This window comes from Pezoporus wallicus, unplaced genomic scaffold (genome assembly GCF_028554395.1).
Source record: "Pezoporus wallicus isolate ANWC-B61680 ecotype Strahan unplaced genomic scaffold, APGP_CSIRO_Pwel_v1 contig_6484, whole genome shotgun sequence".
In the NCBI taxonomy this organism is placed as follows: domain Eukaryota; kingdom Metazoa; phylum Chordata; class Aves; order Psittaciformes; family Psittacidae; genus Pezoporus; species Pezoporus wallicus.
Window position 1 is genome coordinate 1630688 of NW_026638903.1, and position 19530 is coordinate 1650217.

General features: G+C 38.4%; 1 protein-coding gene across 3 annotated transcripts in view; it reads left to right on the forward strand.

The window, feature by feature from the left end:
- The window catches only part of SAMSN1 (SAM domain, SH3 domain and nuclear localization signals 1), a 155440-nt gene extending 137450 nt beyond the window's left edge, over positions 1-17990 (forward strand). For all 3 annotated transcript variants that reach the window (XM_057413025.1, XM_057413024.1, XM_057413026.1), the window contains 6 exons: positions 140-295; positions 2746-2866; positions 4290-4441; positions 6683-6889; positions 7873-8023; positions 16755-17990. In XM_057413025.1, coding sequence (XP_057269008.1) covers positions 140-295; positions 2746-2866; positions 4290-4441; positions 6683-6889; positions 7873-8023; positions 16755-16957 — 990 coding nt within the window. In that variant the 3' untranslated portion in view covers positions 16958-17990. The remainder of the gene's footprint in view (positions 1-139; positions 296-2745; positions 2867-4289; positions 4442-6682; positions 6890-7872; positions 8024-16754) is intronic.
- Positions 17991-19530: the final 1540 nt, after the last annotated feature.

Below are 19530 nucleotides of genomic sequence, written 5' to 3' on the forward strand. Positions count from 1 at the left end.
CAAACCTGTTTAGGCACATTGATTCCCCAGGAAAATGGCTATGACTAACTTTTGTCAATATTCCCCTGTAATTCCTATTCTACTAGACTGAATTTCATTTTCATGATGAGTTGTTGCTTACTTTTTCATTTCAAATCAGATATCTGAGCTGGAGACTATAAGTGATGCTGGAGAAGGAGTACAAGCTAAAGCAGCAAATAATGGAGGAAGTCTGGGTAAGAAGATGAGAGCCATTTCCCTTACCATGAAGAAAAAGATGGGTAAAAAGTACACCAAGGCACTCTCTGAGGAGATGGTAAATACAGCTTAAGAATCCTGTGTTTGATGCTAATGTGTATGAAGTAAAAATGTTATGTGCATTTTTTCCTATTCACATTTCAATTGTCATTAGTTATGACTATCCATAAGGACATAGTAACACATCCTGAATTAAAGCAGCTTTTGGTACGTACTCTTTCTTTTATGTGAATGTTAATGTAAACACACGTGCTGATAAAGTTGGGGCTGTTCAGCCTGGAGAAGAGAAGCTGCATGGAGACCTCATAGCAGCCTTCCAGTGTCTGAAGGGGGCCTATAGGGATGCTGGGGAGAGACTCTTCATTAGGGACTGTAGCAACAGAACAAGGGGAGGAATCAGGTTTAAAACCTCAACAGGGGAAGTTCAGGTTACATATAAGGAAGTTCTTTACTGTGAAGGTGGTGAGGCATTGGAACAGGTTCCCCACAGAAGTTGTGAATGCTCCATCCCTGGAGGTGTTCAAGGCCAGATTGGACAGAGTGTTGGGTGACATGGTTTAGCGTGAGGTGTCCCTGCCCATGGCAGGGGGGGTGTAACTAGATAGTCTTAAGGTCCTTTCCAACCTATGATTCTATATAAAATTATAACTTCACCCAGTAAGGGACCAAGATAGAGTTAAGAGGACATAAACATAGGAGGTTTACATCATTTAATTCTGCTTTTTCATCAAGGAGCACTTCTATAAGCACCACAAAAAAAATCTCCTGATAGGGACACAAGGGAATAATGGATGAACACCACTGTTAATCTGATCCTTGACCAAATGCTTCATTAGAAGAATTTATGTTTCAATACAAGAATTACTTCCAAAGTCCATTTTGTAGAGGTCAGCTAGCATCCTAGAGCATGACAACTCATATGCCTTATCGGCTTTTACCTTATCTAATCTTAGTGAGCTTATCTTTATTAAACATAAAAAAATATTTCACACACTGCAAACCCTGTTTTCTCAATATGTTGTGTCAGTGAGTTCCAAATGTTAGAAAAACAGAAGGAAAAAGGACTTGTCATACTTAATCATCCTAAAAAAATCTAGCTAGTCTGCATCCTATCTCACACACATGTCAATATCTAATAAACTGGGAAAGTAAATAGAAACTTCACAAGTAGAAAACAGTGTTCCACAGGATATATTTGAGCAGTTATTGGAGGCCAAAGACAAGGACTCCTATTCCATTACTTTCCATTTTTTACTAAAATTTAAGAGGTTGCAATCCACTTTTTTTTTATTATAGGAAAAATCAAAATTCCAACACTTACCTTCTGCACATTTAAAACATTGATTCACATGACAGAAAGTCAATAAATTGTCTGGTTGGACACACATGTAGCATGATCTTCATTCCTGCAGGAGATGATGACAATCAGTACTGGCTCACTGATTAATCTATGGCTTATACTGCTGACTGGTGTAACAAACACTGCCCTTGTTGAAAACCAACATAGTCTTTCATTTCAATGCTATGCCTTAGATGTACCTGTATGGGTCTCTATTTCATACATGCACTGCCGTCTTTGCTTGATTTCATCAGCCAACTGATGAGTAAATAATATTTCCCAAAATATTAACGTAACATTTCAAATACTACAGAATGTTTCAGTGGTATGAGGATATCACACAAACTGACAATGTGATGAAATCTACTGAGAAATTCTGCCTTTGAAATCTCATTATTATTTCATTTCATTGTTACATCATGCCTTAAGTTACCTGCAACTGAAAATACGGATCTTATTGTTTTGAATATGCTGTGATTCCTGAAGTGTGATTTAATGTTACAAACTCACGGGCCATTCTCTTACACTATTAGATTTTGTGAGAGAAACATGCATCTGTTAATTCTGAAATGCACTAGATTTTGAAGCCAATGTGTAGGTTGGGCAACGTGGTGAGCATGGTGCTAGAGCATGCCAATGGCTTACTCTGCAAGCTGTCTGTGTGCAAGCTGTCTCTGAAACACCCTGGCTGAGGTGCCAGCCTACTGTCAAAAGCCTCTGATTTTCCGAAGTTCAACACACAACATCAGCTAGCACTTCACCATGTGCTTTCAGACTTACTTAAACTTTATATTTCCTCCTCTGAGACAATCAGAAAAAATACCTTATCTGGTTACTTGCAAATTTCCCATTCACAGACAGCCTTTGTTTCTGCTGTGGTATATTGGAGTCTTCTGAGACAAAGAGTCAGTTTAGCTGTGTAAGTGAGAGTGGAATGAAATGAGAGGGGAAAAGGGGAGGCAGGTGATTTCTCCAAGGTCACAAAGAGCTAGAGGTGGTGCTGGGCATCCTTAGTTCCAAGGATGCATGAACTTCTAAAATGCTTTTACTCGTAGAGTGGTTCTTAATAAAGCGTAATGATGAGTTAATCTCCAATGACAATTTAAAAGAAAAAGCCAAATATCTAAAATATATCTCTTGATGGTGAACTTATGACTTTTGTGTTAAAGAATGAAGAAGGAAAAGATGACAGTGATCCTGGTGGTGGAATACACACTGAGAAGGTCTCTCTAAAAGCCAGCGACTCTATGGAAAGTCTCTATAGTCTGAACAGTGGCCAGAGCTCATCTAGTAAGTACAAGATATCCATACTTCTTATTCAGCCACTGGATCAATACTGTTATTGTTTAAGACTGAGTTATCAGAGCTGGTGATTAAAAATGTAATGGTAGAGAGTTCTTCAGTCTGGCAGACAAAAGCATGATTTGATTAAATGGGTGGCAGGTAGGGTAGATTGCCAATCTCCAGAAATAAGCTGAGTTTTTTTAAGAATGGAAATATTAACTGAAGAAAAAAAAAAAAAAAAGCTAAAAAAAAAAAATAACATGGATTAGGGGGTATGTTGCTCATATATATGCCATAAGTTTTGGGGGGTTATCACTGCTAAAGTGCTGGCTCCCAGTCACCAGGAGCAGCCACACAAACATCCTCTCTGGGAGCAGTGCCTGTGAGTTCATCCTTTGCCCTGCAGATGTGAGGCAGACAGAGTGAGAGGTCTCCCTGAGATGGTGGGTGATGGGGGCCTGACCTGCAACTTCAGGTCATGATTCAGAGACACAGTGTGCTTCCCCACAAACCCACTGAAAACCCTCCCCCAACAGGGTCATCTCAGTCAGAGAGCAAATGGATCTTTGATGAGAAATGGAGTTTGCCTCCACTTCTCTATCCCCGGCTCTGCTGTGGACATTTGCTGGGCAGCAGGCCACAGCTGTCCATGGTGACATTGCTGGGCCATCACTGCAGGCATCTACCAGCCCTAAGTGGGGACTAGAGCTGCGGTCCAGACTGTTTGCGCTTAGTAGTTAATCTGGCCCTGAGATGGAGCTGTGCACTTAAGCAATCACCTCAAACAAAACCATTTTTATGATCATTTTCTGTGATGTGATTTGTGAAAATTGTATATAGGAGTTTACTTCCAACACTCTGCTGCTCTTATCTAAAAACATATTTGGATGGGATCTTGCAGAGCTTGCTCAAATTTGCTTGAATTACTCTGCTGATATTTTATTGCTCAACTTGGATAAAATGACAGGCAGAAATGTTGATAAGATTAAAATTTCCCTCTGCAATGCAGGTTCCTTTGATGTTTCAGCTAGCTCTGTAATGAAATAAAATAACTTCTACAGTACTTGTTTTCATTTCTCTGAATAAACAGAAGTTCAGCAGAATTAATTCCCTAAATTGCACTTTTAGAGTACACTTTATTAATCTGCAGAGGTGATATTTCAAAAAGTCTGTAAGTAAAATGTGTACTCTATTAGTATCATCACCAGAAAAAAGACTATTGTAGGGAATATGTTAATAAAAGATCTCCTACCTGTTTTCTTTGATCTCTTGTAGTATGATCTTATTGAATGTATTTTTCCTGGAATGTGTCAAACCCACACAGACTACACTAATTCTGTGCTTTTGAACACTCTCCTCTCGGCTGCTGTGCAGAATTGCATGTCTGGGCATGTGCTGCAGGAGATAACTAAAATTCATTCTCTTTAAGGTGGGGTGACTAGCTGCTCAGATGGAACAAGCAATAGGGACAGCCTCCGGTTTGATGATGAAGTCCCTTACAGTGGGCCCTTCTGCGGTCGAGCCAAAGTTCACACAGACTTCACACCAAGTCCTTATGACACCGACTCTCTGAAAATCAAGGTAAGACAACCTCCAGGATTTCTTTTTTCCCAGTAAGAATGGCAGGGGGCATTCCTTACATGTAAAGAGTATGTTTGCTAATACGTTTTTAACTGTAAAGCACATGTAACTTTCTAAAAGCAAGACCAGTCCGGTTTTGTCATGCTTCTATAAGGACTTAGTTCAGACAGTCTTGTGAAGCTGGCTGCTGACAAAGGCTTTTTAAGGTATAGGCTCCAGATAAGTACCTCAGGGTGATATCTAGTGGGTACCACAGCTTTTCTCAAATACATGGTATATGGGAATATACTACTCTGGAGTAAGAAAACCTGTCTCCTGGGATATGAACTTGCCTTCCCAGCTCTTTCAGTCACAACCAGGATATATGAAAAGCTCGGTGGCATCCATTGTCTTAAATGGGAACACTTTGCCTTTCCAATAAGCCTTTCTTTAAGCATACCTTAGAACTACAAATTTTCCCTGGCTATGGCAATATTGCAGGGATGGCCAGGCTGTGTAAGTGAGAAAGGAGCTCCACATGTCAGCCCAGTTGAAGATCAATCAAACTTCCCAGCCATTTTCTTCTCCTTCCATGCACTCATAGATACAGTATCATCATACATCATACTACTCATGAGTGTAATTAGACTTCTTTTCCTTCTTTGTACACGCATTCATATCCAGATTATATTTACACTTCAGCATCTTTTCTTCTCCTTCACAGCCTTTTCTTTTTGTCAAAATCTTTATCTGTATCTCACTGCAGTCTTCCTCTCCTCCTCTATGGCCCACGTCACAGCCATTGCTCTGCTAGCACTTGCAGTCTTCACTTCTTGCCCTCCACTTCCACCCACACCTAGGGCATTTCTTTCAAAACAGTTTAACTGGTCATGAAACGGCAAATGTCTGCTGCTTCACATAGATTCCTTTATTAGTCACTGGGCTGTATATTTTAGAGTTATACCCCTATTACTTAGGGTTGAAATCCCCTAAATTTATCTTACAAAATTTCAGTACCCTGAATCTGAATTCAAAGTGCATCTGCAGCCTGGCTGAGAGCCACTGCCTTAATCCTGACCTGCATCCACATCTGAAGTTTCTGAGCCTCCGTGAGTAGAATAACATGTGTGCTTGTAAAGCTCATAGCTCTGAGCTCCATATGCTAAGAAAACCAGGTCACAGGAACACAGTGAATTTCATACTTGGGTTTGTACCAAAACTAGAGTGACCACTTTACTTGCGGTTTCTTGACTAGACCAGAAAAGATTTGAAAGTCTTGGAATCGTTGACAGATATTTTTTGCAATCTGAGTTTGATTTTTAACTTTGTAGCAGAACACCAAATGAAGTGTGCACATGGGGATTTGTCGGGTAATTATTTAAAGACTTCCCACACTTTCATAAGTTCTGAGGTGCCTGCCCAGAAGACAGGACTCGATTCTGAGGTCATGGAAGCAAGCTGTGTAGGTATTATCCTTTACAAGTGAGCCTTTTCACTATGAGAATTACTCAGAGCAGCTGTTTTGCTGACCTGCGATCTTGGTTCCCACAGCATGGCTGTGAACACCTTTACCAAAAAGCCCTCTTGAAGTAGCTGTGTTGTCACCCTTTTTCACATTCACATTTGTGGGTGAATGCACAAGTGTGGAGAGCTGAAGCCTTTAAACCTGCCTGCTAAGACCCCTTCCACTGTCTCAGTTAATTGTGTTAATAATAGTGGAAAAATTTGTCAGTCGTTTGGGAAGGATAGACAGGAAAATATTGATTTCTCAAAATATTGAGAAATGTAGCCAGTGTTTTTTACTGTAAAATGGGTAAGAGTCCACTTTTCACATAGCTCACCTCTCAGTTTCTGAAGACATTTGAGAGGCTGGAAAATAAGATTATTGTGTAAATGTTTTGGCGCATATTGGAAATTAACCTCACAGTGTTCCCTTGTACTTTGCCAAAGCTATGCCTACTATCCATGGCAAAAGTTGATTGCTAATGCAACCCTGTGCCTTTTCAGGGACAAAGTGGAGCACAAAAATGGTTAGAGGGGCTTCACAAAGGTTTGGAGATAATGACCAACTCCGTTTTCTATAATGATTTTACTGTGATTTTATGAAAGAAAAGGATCTAAATCTAGGTAATTTTTAAAAGTTATTTTGCACTGCCTCGTTAAGTTTCTATGCTGCCTGTGCTGGTGCTGGTCCAGAGAGGAAAAGCTACATCTAACAAACCAGATGTGTAAGCAGTGGTGTGCTTTTTTTTATTGTTCTAGAAAGGAGATATTATAGATATCATCTGTAAAACCCCCATGGGTATATGGACGGGCATGCTGAACAACAAAGTGGGAAACTTCAAGTTCATTTATGTGGATATTATCTTGGAAGAGGAAGCTGCTCCCAGAAAGATAAAGCCACATAGAGGGAGCAAAAGGAACAAGCCTAAAACGTTGCAGGAGCTCCTGGATTGTGTCCACCTGCAGGTCAGCCAATGTGTTTCCCAGCTGTATTTGAAGCATTTCATTTCTGTGCACTTGGGTTTGGATGTCATTTACAGGCAGAAGTAGAAAGACAGGTTCAGCAGTTTTGATGTCAGCAAAGCAGCTTCGTGTCTGTATTTTATGTGATGTGAGTGGCTTTTAGAACTGCATTTTACCACATCATTTGGTTGGGCTAAGAGGCTCCACACAAAGAGGCACAGTAGTGACTTGACAAGTCACCATAACCTGACTGCAGCTGTGTGCCTAAGCGTAGGAGGTGTGTGGCTGCAGAAACCTCAAGGACAGGACTGCAGTCTGACTCCAGTGCCAACATTTAGAATATGGGTTTCTAATTTCTCATGATCTTTAGGGAGCAACAGTCCTTTTGCACTATGCGTGTTGCGCCTCTCTCTCTGCAATCCTAGTTCTTGACTGAGTGTTAAGGTTTACAGGTAACATTTTTAATACTGCTTATTATTATTTTGGTGCTGATGCAAACACTCATTTCCTGGAGTTTCATATTGCATCAACACACAGCTCAAGGGGGACCATGTGTGATACAGCATGGCTGAGGGCTCCTCAGCTTCTCACTCTTGCTTATATCAAGGGGTTCCTTCTGTGTAGAGGCAGAGCACACTCCTCCTCAGAGGTCCTCCTGGACTCAGTATGGGAGGCACTCAGGGGTTGATCCACAAAGGTCCAGACACTCAACAGAGTAAATAATTTCTGGCAGAGCTCTGTCCTGGTCCAATTTGCTGCTGGACTCTGCTTGACAACTCAGGCACAGATGCTGGGATGCTACCCCCAGGTATTTCCACCTCTATCTTCTCTTGATCTCCGGCTCTGTTTTTATGCCAAAGGTGGTCAGTCAGACTGGAGAATGGAGTCCATTTCAACCTGACAAAAAAAGTAAAAGAGAAATTGTGCCTATACCTCTACTAAACATAGTGTTTATTCACATGAGAGGATTTGCTTGCTTTTTGTAGGAATATGCCTCGACTCTCTTGCTAAACGGCTATGAAACTCTAGAAGACTTAAAGTATCTACAGGAGAGCCACCTGATTGAATTAAATATTTCAAACCCAGAAGACAGAGCAAGACTGTTATTGGCAATTGAAAATCTACAGGACTATGACAGTAAGTGTTGAAGCATGTGCAAGTTTTAACTGAAGAAACACATTTAAAGAAATAGTGATTCTCACACTGTATTATTCTTTTAAATATGATACATGGAGTCAGACAATTTTCTTATGTGTTCAGATAAACTGTACATCTCTTCTAGATGTGTATGATTACTGTACTAATAATACATGAATGATCTAAAATTTCTTATTTATAGGCCCTACACTAGAGACTGGTAGCAACTATAGCTTAAGAGCAGCCCTATTTATAGCTGGAGACCCAACCCCCAAAGAGAGTAAGCGACTTCTCAAAAGTCAGAAGGTCTGTGCAAGAGCAGAAAACAAAACTTCCCAAACTCTGTGCTAGTATCTTAACCAAAATAGAGCTTATTCAAAGTAACTGTGGTAGAGTTTTCTTTAATTTTTCTAAACAATACTCTTCAGAAAAATAGTTTTTCTTTCCCCCAATCCTTCCTACACTTAAATCCTTATCCAAATCAGTTTCTTTTGTAGGAAGGACTGAAAATTAAGAAAAAAAAAAAACAAACCAAAACCATATACTAATAGATGGTTTGCATTCTTTTCTTAAAATGACTCTGACTCCAGTTTTTTTAAGCTTCCGAAAGCTGATTGCACAGCATGTCTGTACATATGTGTATTGCCCACCATTAAGTTTTCTTCACTTTTTGCTTTCATTGGGAGTGGAAAAGCTAGGACACAGAATAGAAAATACCGTTCTCATGGTATTTGAATGATATTACCAGCCTGAGTTCCAATTTTAAATAATTTATGTCAAATTCCTAGAACCTACAGCTAAGCATCTACTTAATTAGACACTCAGCCAAAACAGGAATTGTTTTTTTTCTTTATTAATATTCATGTATATGCTAAGCAGTCATTTCATCAAATGAGCGCTAGCAACTGAGAGACATCTGGAAGAAAGAAAAGGAGAGCTGGAAAAGCAAAGTCTTCCTGGGATATTTTAATACTAATTCTTGTCAGGTTTCCACTTTTTGTCTCCTCAGTAGGGGATAGCTTTCCGATTCTCCCTTCAGCACACGTACATATGTATGCATGAACATACCTGCATGCATATATATACTTATGTGCTTCAGTACATAAATATATCCAGGTTTGTAAGCATGACTTTGGCTGCCTCATCCATTCAGCTTTTCCTGCAGATGTTCTCTAATCTTCCTCTTTATGACTTTGCTGACCTTGTATTTTACTGTATGTTTGTGCTTTTTTGGGACCCCATTTGTACATGCAGGCTTTCCTGTTCTTATTCAGCTTCCAGAGAAGGTAAGGTTCTTGCAAACATGTTGGAGAGACTTTTAAAAAGGCTTTTTTTCACCCACTAGGTTCAGTCGTTCTTTCTGGACTATAGCTTTGTGAGATGACAGGCTAGAAAAGGACTCTAGAAGGGCTGTCTATGTAGAAGTAGTGGTTGAAAGAGTGAATACAGGAAAAAAAGGGTTACATATTCAAAGAATTGTATTGCAGGGATGTAGCTGGAAGTCAGCTGAAAATATGTTTGTTTCTCTAATTTGCCCTTAAACTGAATATACTTATGTATACTTCTTTTTAACTAGTCTTGCTGCACTTTCTGCACCTTTTATTGTATATGTTTATCAATATTTGAACACAAAAAAAAGTTAATTCAAGTTAATTCAAAATGTTAGACTGTAATTTTGAGTCTTGCATCTGTGTGAAAACCAAAACAAAAACATGTTTTTTATAACAGACCAATTGAGTGTCAAACTATTTTGTAGTAAGGATACGGTTTGCTATTTATATTCCTTGTGTAACAAAAAACATAGCAAGCAGCCTTGGACACCGAACCCTTTCAGAAGATAATATCAAGGTGGGGTTTTTTTCTGGAAGTGTGAACACTTAATATTCAGTGTACACCTGTGCAAGAACCAAACCTAACAAGGTCCTTACATGTCCCTTACACTGAAAATTATAAATTTACCTTAATTATCCAAATAAGGGCTCTTCCAAATTGGCAGCATGGGAGTAAAACATTTTTCCAGGCAAAATAATGTCCCTGCTATTTTCTGTATGGTAGTCTAATAGTTTCAATTCTTATAATGGATCTGGATATAATAACATTAAATCTTATGAAATGGACCCTTCTTCAAAATCAGTGGTGACACTGTACTCTTAGATCAAGAGATTAAATTAGTGTTTGCTTCACATCCACCTTAGATAGGTATTAGATAGGTATAGCCAATCTTTACAGTATTCAAATTCAATAAAACTGTATTCCCAGAATTTATGAATACTCACAGGAAGCAGAACCAAGGCATCTTTATGTACCATGCCAACTATAAGCAAGACATCTTTATATAGCATGCTAACTGTAAGCATTCATGTAATGGAGTTTCATAGGACTCATGTATATTTTAAGGTAAGCCGCAATATAAATGCTTTCCTGGTTTGGGATACTGTCTTGAATCAGGACTAATTGAAATCCTTGCCTTGTCTGGTTGTCAAAGGTTCATAGCATTTGTCACATGACTAGTAGGGACAGAACAGAATTTAACAACTCCTCTAAAAAGGAAGATACTAAAGACTAAAATTGATAGAAGCTATCTGTTAAGTCATTACAATGAAAGACGGGGAGTCAAGATGATCTTGGGGATAAACTCAGCATGTTTGACTTCATCCCAATCATTTGACCTCTGTCCTTCTGTCAATACAATTGGAAAATTGGGCTGAAAGAGCTGGGCGCAACTTTGCAAGTGACTTCTACATCTGAACTTTCCTACATCAGAGTTTTGGGGGGTTTTCTTAAATGGGCATGACTCAGTCCAGCATAAATGATTTTTTAATTAAAATTGATTTTCTGCATTGCTCAGAAGTGAGCAGCAGAATTACCCACAGCTACAAGGTAGTCTGCTTACTGGCCAGGAGTATTCTAGATATAAATTCAGCACTTTTCCAGGTAAAAGTTCACTCTTTTTATAAGTTTTGTGAAAAAATACACTAAGTCCATAGGTCACATTTACTGTTCTAAGCCCATATTTCTCACAGTTTGGAAGACTTCCATGTCTTTGCATTACACTTGTGCTTCCACGAAGCATGCGTTTGATTAATGCATGGAGTCTCAGGTATGGTATGGAGTTGAAATACAAGGGTTTCTGAGTTTTTGTGACTCCACTATTATTCAGAACAGCCAAGCATGCTAGAACATCTAGTAAAATGAACTAGATCCTATTGCAAATGTAGTAAAACAAGATTTAATGTTCCTTTAATGTGATATCTGATACTGTGAAATGTCTAGATGTTTTTGCAGGGCTTTTATTTTCTTTTTCTTCCCTTGGCTTTTTCTTGCCATATATTGGATGTTATACAAATTGAGTTCTTCATGCTGCATACTTGTGACTACCTAATTCATGTTGCAGAATAAACAGTTACTGAGCTTTCTAACCAAAAGACCTGCAGCCATAGTTTTCACATTACATGCTTCTTAAAGATGTCCAAAATCTAGGATTTCTGGCAGTGACAATTTTTTCATCTTGCATTTGATTTAGACCTGAATTAATTTTGAAAGGAAAAACTTTACCCATGTTATACTAGAAATTAAAAAGTAAGTTTTATTTAGCAAATACTACTACATGGTGTTATTAAGCAGATTTTGCTTCCTGGTACTGCACTATCTCCTTTCTACCTTTCCTGGGAGTCCAGGCCAAATTCACCATCTTCAAGCACTTCACATAGCGAGGTTATTCCAGAACTGCAAGGTCTTGTAAGCTCCTCATGACCTTCCCCCATTGTTTCCAGATCTCTTTTTAGATTTTCTGTAATTAAGTTGATGAGACCCATATACTGGGGACAAAATGATTGGTTTCCATAAATTCATGGCTGAGGAGGGGAAAAAAAAGCTCTTTTTCATAAAGTATTTCTTAATAGCTTTCCATTCTTCTCCCAGATGGCTTCTAGACAGGAGATGGATGTCTGTGCTTTTGTAGGATGCTATTTTTAAAGTGAAGTGGTTGCTGGATGGTTAATGAATAAAGTAATAAAAGAAGTTTGGAACTTTTTTGTTGACCGTTTCCCCGGACACACGTTTTTGTGTGTGCAAAATAGCCTTGATTCTCTTCTCACATTGATGATGTGAGGCAAGAGGTTTATTCCTGAAGTCCAACGGATTATATTAGCCTGAAGCTATGCTGAGTTTAAGAAGAATTAGACTTCACTGGATACAGTTCATTTTATATTAAAAAAAATGGTGCATATGTGCAATTTGGTGAATAATATTTTATGCTTACCTCCCAAATTCCACTTCCTTATATTACTTTTCATATTTAAAGGCCATATTATATTCTTAATCCCACTGCCAGTACCAAGTAAAGTTTGTTCCTTATTTATGTTACTTGGATAGCAAGATAGTACATAGGTGGGGACATGACTTTCAGTTCTCAGTTGCATTCTTCATGTGAGGACATAACATCAGGAGTACCATTTTACACTGGGCAGTCCCTTTATGCACATGGGATTACACAGTGTCATGTCAAGGTCAAATGGTGCTCAAAGGCTACCTGGACATAAAACTTTCAGGTTTCTCAAGGAAGCTCATCCTTGCATGAGTATTAGCATTTTTTCACCTTTTCTCAGGCACATCTGTTTGCTTCCAGATTTTAGAGAAAAAAGAAACTTCTCATTTCTGTCTTCACCATAGACTCTCTTCTCACACCAGTTCAGTAATCCTCCCAGAAAAGCTCTGCCACTTACTTCAGCAAGTGCAATTTTTTTAAGCTGCATGTCTGTAAATACCCACAAAAGCTTTACACCTTTGAGTCCCCAAAGTATTCCATGTGCATTCAGAACCACTGCAGGTTTCTCTGCTTCTTTTTCAAGGAGTATCACCATTTGCTGCTTCAAAGTGATCCTTTCTGAGTTTTGTGCTTTGTGAGTTTTCATCTAATTTTAACACTTAGGTGGTCTAACTGGTACAGGCACTGCAGTTGATACATAGCCTTCATATGTAGCTGGGTCTAAGTTCAGCCATGAAGATGCACTTTGTTCTAGTTAGCTACTGTACCGTGCACGTCACCTCTGCACCTTCCAGGAAGCCACACAAGTGACTCAGCCTAAAGCATCGTGCCCCTAGCCCAGTTCTCCTTCTGAGGAAAACTCATGAAGGCAAACTCTCAGACAGCACACTTGTGAAGTACGGCTGGCTGCTGGGTGAGCTTCTTTTTATCCAAGACAAAATCCAAGCCTCCTGCCACTCGTCTGGTTTGAACTGACATTACCGCACAGGAAGATCTATCCACAAAGAGATCTATCCATGCATGTCACGCACATCTATGTCAATGAATAACAAATATTCATTTTCAAGATCTAAATAGTGAGGAAGATGCATCACACATCTATTAACAAGACTAAAGGCCTCACATTTTTTCAGATGCCTGGATATAATCCTATCACCTAATACTACTAAAGTAGTATTAGAATAAATGTGTCAAAACGATGCATATCTTGGGCTGCTCTAGCCGTATCACAGACAATAGTGACTGAAAGCTATTTATCTTATGTGAGACTGCTTTACTGTAGAAAAATGATAGGACTTCCATATGTTGATAAGATAGTTATTTCTGGTGATTCTGCAATATCTCACATCAGTTTAATTTTATCAGTTCCTGTTTCCTGTGCATTGTATCTTTCTTCTGATGTCACAAAGATTAAGACAGCAAACATACCTTTATTTATGTGGAACTTGAACATGTATGTGTTAAAAAGAAGGAACTAAGTAGAACTGGATGTAAGAGCCAAAAGCTAAAAAGGGGTAAAAAAAAAAAAAAACTTAGTTTCTTTTCTTGAGAAGCAACTTCTAAAGCTGCACACTACAGATATTTATAATACTCAGTATCCTGTTCACGTAGTTTAGTTGTTACTACATAATATTTAAGTCTCCTTTAAAGGAGGAAAATGCCAGAGTTTGCTTTCAGTCTTGTCTTTTTAAATTCCGGGAGGGCGGGGGGGGGGGGGGGGGGGGGGGCGGAGTTTCTACTTTTTCTGCTCAGAATGAAAAATAGAAAATAAAACATTGTTACTGTCTCACACACCTGAATATTTTTTCCATTTTTTCCTGTAAAAAATCCTGTAGTGTAATGGGAAGAGACAGAAGCTTTACATTTCTGCATGTTTCCTAAATAGAAATTTCTGATTCTCCTAACTGACCTAAATTCAGATTTTAAATAAATCTCAGTTCCAGGCTTGCTATGTCTTTTTCCCTAAAATACACAAGGCAAAGAAATCTCTACAAAAGCATTTAGGATCTTTTTTTCACACAGGAAGTACTCAGAATGTCATAACTTAGTTACAGGGCACTAATACACTGACTGAACACGCATTTTCTTTCTCATCCACTAGCTACTTGGTCTTCTTTTCTTTGTAAAACAAACAAAGTGAATAGGGGTTCCTCTTTGACCTTGAAAATGTAAACAGGATTAACACTTTTTAGGTCACTGCTTGCCAGGGCAGCAGATGATGCTGGAGAAGCTGATAAAAGTACCAGCAAGCAGCATTAGGCAGATGAGAGGATTACAGCGGAGGGCAGGGGATCCCTGCCTGCAGATATACCAGGGGACTTCACCCAGACACTGACTGAGCTGTTAGCTCACAGCAAGTGAGACCTGCTTTATCTTGGCACCAGTGGGATGGGTGCAAGGAGCTGAGGACACAGTTCAGACAAGGCTTTACTGGGGCATCTGCTGTTATTGGTGCTAAACTACTTCTGTTGCTTCTAATAGCGGCAGTAATACCTTCACTGGTGTAATGCCTTTTGTAATTCTTTCCTGACTTAAATCAGAAATCAATTGGACCTTACATGGTCAAATATTTTCCCTGCAAAGAAAGATAACATTTGACATGATAAACTGTGTTCTGTGAGGAGATCGAACTACCACAGATAGCAATTAAATCTGCTGAATGGGGTACTCTTTCATGCAAGTGCAATTAACCATTAATTTATTTGGGAGCAAGTATATAAAGTAATCTTTTTTTTCTTTAATACATCAAGTTATGCCTATAAACTTACTGGAAAAATAAGTTGAGACCTTGGATTCTTTTCTTCAAAAAACAGATTAGTTTATTGACTTAATTAGACAACTGAAAGTTAGAAAATGTTAAACAGATTTAATCAGTCCAAACCAATACACGTTTCCATCAAGACCTAAATATGTTTGTCAATATATCAAAATGGTTTGTGAAATAAAAGTTCATTGATATCTCACACAATGAAGAAGAGTACTGACTCTCCTGCTGTTCCATTTCAATATTTTCATTCAGACTGAAACATTGAATTTTTTTATTTCTAATTTATTCTTTATTATATGATAGAACACAAAATTTTAAAAAATAATATTAAATCTTTCCCATCTTACCAAATCTTGTAACTTCCAGCAATTTAAATAAACATCAGGATTAATTTTCTTTGTAGAAATGCCATAATTCTGGGAACTGAACTAGATTTAGGTTTTGGTGAAGGATAAAATACTCCCCGTACTGGGACTTGCATTCTGCCTGGGCTTGAATGAAGACAGCTTAAATCTGACTGCAGGTTCAAAGCTAGCTATTTAACCATGGAGTGACAAGTGAAGTGAAATAAAGGAAACTTCTTTGCAAAAGCAAAACCGTACCATTTTTCTGCAGGGCTAAAATCTGGGGTAAAATCATCTGTTTCCTGTAAGATTTGGTTTTTATAATTTGTTTGGAAAGCAAGCCAGAGTTTAAAGTAAAAATACAGTTAGAAGAGCATGATAACAGAAAAAAAAAAAAAAAGGAAGATTTGCTACTTTATACCGTGTTTTCACAAGAAATTTGGTTACAAACGCCATGTATTTCACAGCCAGAAAATACGAATACAGACTTTAACCACAAGCTACATTAGATTCATTATATACCTGTATATCCTGTGTGCAAGGCACCAGCTTGCTGAGCTTTTTTTGAGATCCGTCAATACTCTCACTGACTGGCAGATTTTTGAGTTTGAGCAAATTAGTCATACAGCAGCTAAACAAGGAGAAATTATTTTCAAGATAATTTGCTTCTACTTAGTTTTGGAACAGAATTCCAAAACCATGCAGCAGGACTCAAGTATGTTAGCTTTCTCTGAGGCCTTTGTGTTTTGGAAAATGACCTTTTGGATACCAAGCTAAGCTTAGGAAGTTTCCATCAGCCACCTAGTCCCAGTGCTTTAGAAAACCTGATCACCACAACTTCATGCCAAGCACTTCTGAAAACCAGTGCATTGTATTTCACTCCACAGTGCCCAGAGTGAAAATGGTGGGGGTTACATTCGAAAGACACAACATTTATCATTTGATGTGGTATAAACAAGGTGCAGTAGGCTACGATTAATTGCATTAACAGGCTCTGGAATACATGAACATGGAAAGGGAAAAGCTGCCATCTCTATTGTGGGCATGCTGACCATGCATGGTGAGTGTGGCACTTCTGGACAGCCTAAAGGAGCCAAAGCCTCATCTCTGACCAACATACTGCAGGATCAAAGCCAACCTCAACATCAACTTAGATGTCATTATACTCATGTAATCATAGTTTTAGTTCTTTGATGCTGAGGTTTCTGCTTCTGGTAGACAAAAGATACTGATCTAGTCGTGTATATTAGCAGCTCTGTTTCTGTTTCAAGATCAGTCACATTGCTATCACAAACTCTTTCCCAGAATACTTAATTTGACTTATTTTTTTCTTTTTCTTTCTGTTCTTTCTAGTTGAACAGCAGAAAAGCGAGGGTAGTCAAGAGACGCCGAGCCTAAGCCCTCACCACGGCTTTGATAAATCACAGTTAAATGACTGCCCAAGAGATTCTGGCTGCTACATCTCATCAGAAAATTCAGATAATGGTAAAGAAGAAGTAGACCCAGAAACCCTGTCTGACATGGTGCAGTCAGTAACAATCACTGAGTCAAACTGATTCAGTCCGGCTGCCTTTCTGCAGATTTTCAGAAAAAACAATCAGATTTGCCAGTACGATGGCACAGAAGCAGAACACAAAATATCCTCAACACTGAAAATGTGCTTCTGGCTGATGTATGATGCTCTGCACTGTTTGATATGTGGACACCTGATAGCTAAATGTTAGCTGATAATCTCTCATGCTTTTCAGTGAATCCACAGATATTTCAAAGAAAAATTTTATACATATGTATTTATAAATATTTGTACAGCAAATGCATTTTCTATAAGAATAATAGAGAATTGGTTTAGGTAGTGGTACACGGTCTGGACATGTTCATTTCTGGAGTTGTCCAAAATGTAAATATTGTACATATTTATTTTAAAAATATACGTATTAATCACACTCTCTATTTTCAGATGTGCTTTGCTGATATTTGTACAGAATGCATTTTCACTGATACATCCTCATACTAAAAAGGTGGATACATTCGCATCTTACTTTGAAAAGTACCAAGCTAATTCCCATTAATATTAAAGCTGTTTCATACCCTTCTTCTCCAAAATGGGCTCTAACGTAGACTATTACCTCCTGCATTTTATCCTGGAGGTACAAAAGAACTGTAGTGTGAATCAGAATCAAGCTCTCTGTGTTCATTATCTTTTAGAGAACATAGCCATCTGACTGGCTTATGCAATTTCTTTATTGTTATTTTCACACCTGTTCTCATTCTTCCCAAGCATCATACAGAAAATGCAAGCTTGGAGAAAAAAAAAAAAAAAAAGTCAGTGTCAATATTATCCTTTTATGATCATCTTTTGTGTAGTTCTTGCCTTTTGTGTGTGGTGTGAACTTTGTTAATAGAGTATTTGTTTGTACACAAAACTCACAAGCTAATATGGCTGTTGTGCACTGTTGTCTTTCCTATGAGATTTTCTTGTCATTTCCCAGTATATTTTGCACTGGAATACACATTTTAATTGCCTGTCTTCTTTTAGAGTACCTCATTCAATAATAAAAGTAACCATGTGTTTGAGCCTTTTAAAAACTACTTGATTTTTAATGTGGTCATTACATTTAAAAGACTGCTCTGTTCTAAGACTACCACAGTAAATGGCAGCTCCTCTGAGCACCTTCATCATGTATAATAATCTGTGTATCAAATCCATAGAGAAATTCTTTGCTCACAATTTTCGTAATTTAAGGCATTTTGCATTTACGTTAAAATTTTTCCGCATACTGCTGACAGCTCAAAAGAAAATCACCTTCAGAAGAGATGAAAGGCAGAAAGTTCCACCCCAAAAGGGGTATTTCTGAAGAAGCCATAAACAAATGGAAAGCTTTTCTTCTTCCAACACCCACACCTCCCCCCTCAAATGGAAATGTTTTCTGTAGTTTTCATGACCCCTTAAACAACTGCTGTCAGACTCCTAACACACAGATGTGCTTTGAAGGCTATAGCATAAAAATAGCAATTTTAGAAAACTGCATTAACAAGATTTCAAAGTTTTGGAGTAAATAAACTCTGTTTAGAAAATAAACAGGAATGCGTGGTGCTAAGATTTGTTTCTGGTTTTAACTTACTTCTTACACTGGCAACAATTGTCATCTTTGGGGAATTTGACCCCAGGTACAGTGGAGATGCAGAATCCCTTGATGGGATGAAGTATATGACAGGAAGTATATGAGAGCTCGTATCAAGCAGCTATATTTGCTTCTTAATGCTTTTCTAACCAGTATTGTGTCATGACATGAAGTACTGATTTTACTTAATATGACTTCAATAACTTCTGAAATAACGCATTCAGGTTGTTTTCTAGCATCATCTCATTCTAGAGAAGGAATAAAATCAGCCTGAATTCCACTAAGAGGGGCTTATCTTTTGGCAATTGTGGCAGAGGCACTTAGTCTTCAGGTTGCTTCTATCTAGACAGCTGTAAGATTGCTGAGCCTGTAAAAGTATGTTGAAGGGATTTTAAATATAATTATGACAATAAACAGCTAAATTAGCTGGGTCAAGGACTAACAGCCACAGAGACCAGAGATGTAGCATGATAAAATGCTCTGAGAAATGTTTATTTGCATATGTTTGCAAATGTAAATAGGCCTCTGTAACTAGGTACAGTGACAGACAAGGCTTTCAACAGAGGAAAATCCCCATCAGCTGCTATTCTGTCACAGGAATCAAACCCTGAATAACTTGGGCAGGTGGCAAGAGGATAGAGGTGTAAAGTTAACTGAAGGGTAACTACGGGCACTGAGCTGTGATTTAACCACTCCTGTCTCTAATCAGTAAGGCTTTGTCCAAACACCTTCTTGTTCAGAAAAAATGTGTCAACTGAAAGCTTGTTCAAGACATTTGTAACTTCCTGCTAAGGCAGAGCAGATTAGATCTCAAACTGAGAAACTTCCGTTCTCTCGAGCTATTCTGAGAAACAGGAAAGCGGAAATTTTGTAACATGACAAAAAAAAAAGAGTGTTTCCTACAAGAGCAACCTTTTTTCATCTCTCAGTGGTTTCATTAATCACACTGATCATGGACTAAACTGTTTGTACCAGCATCAACAGTTCTCCAACCAGCTTTAGTGCTG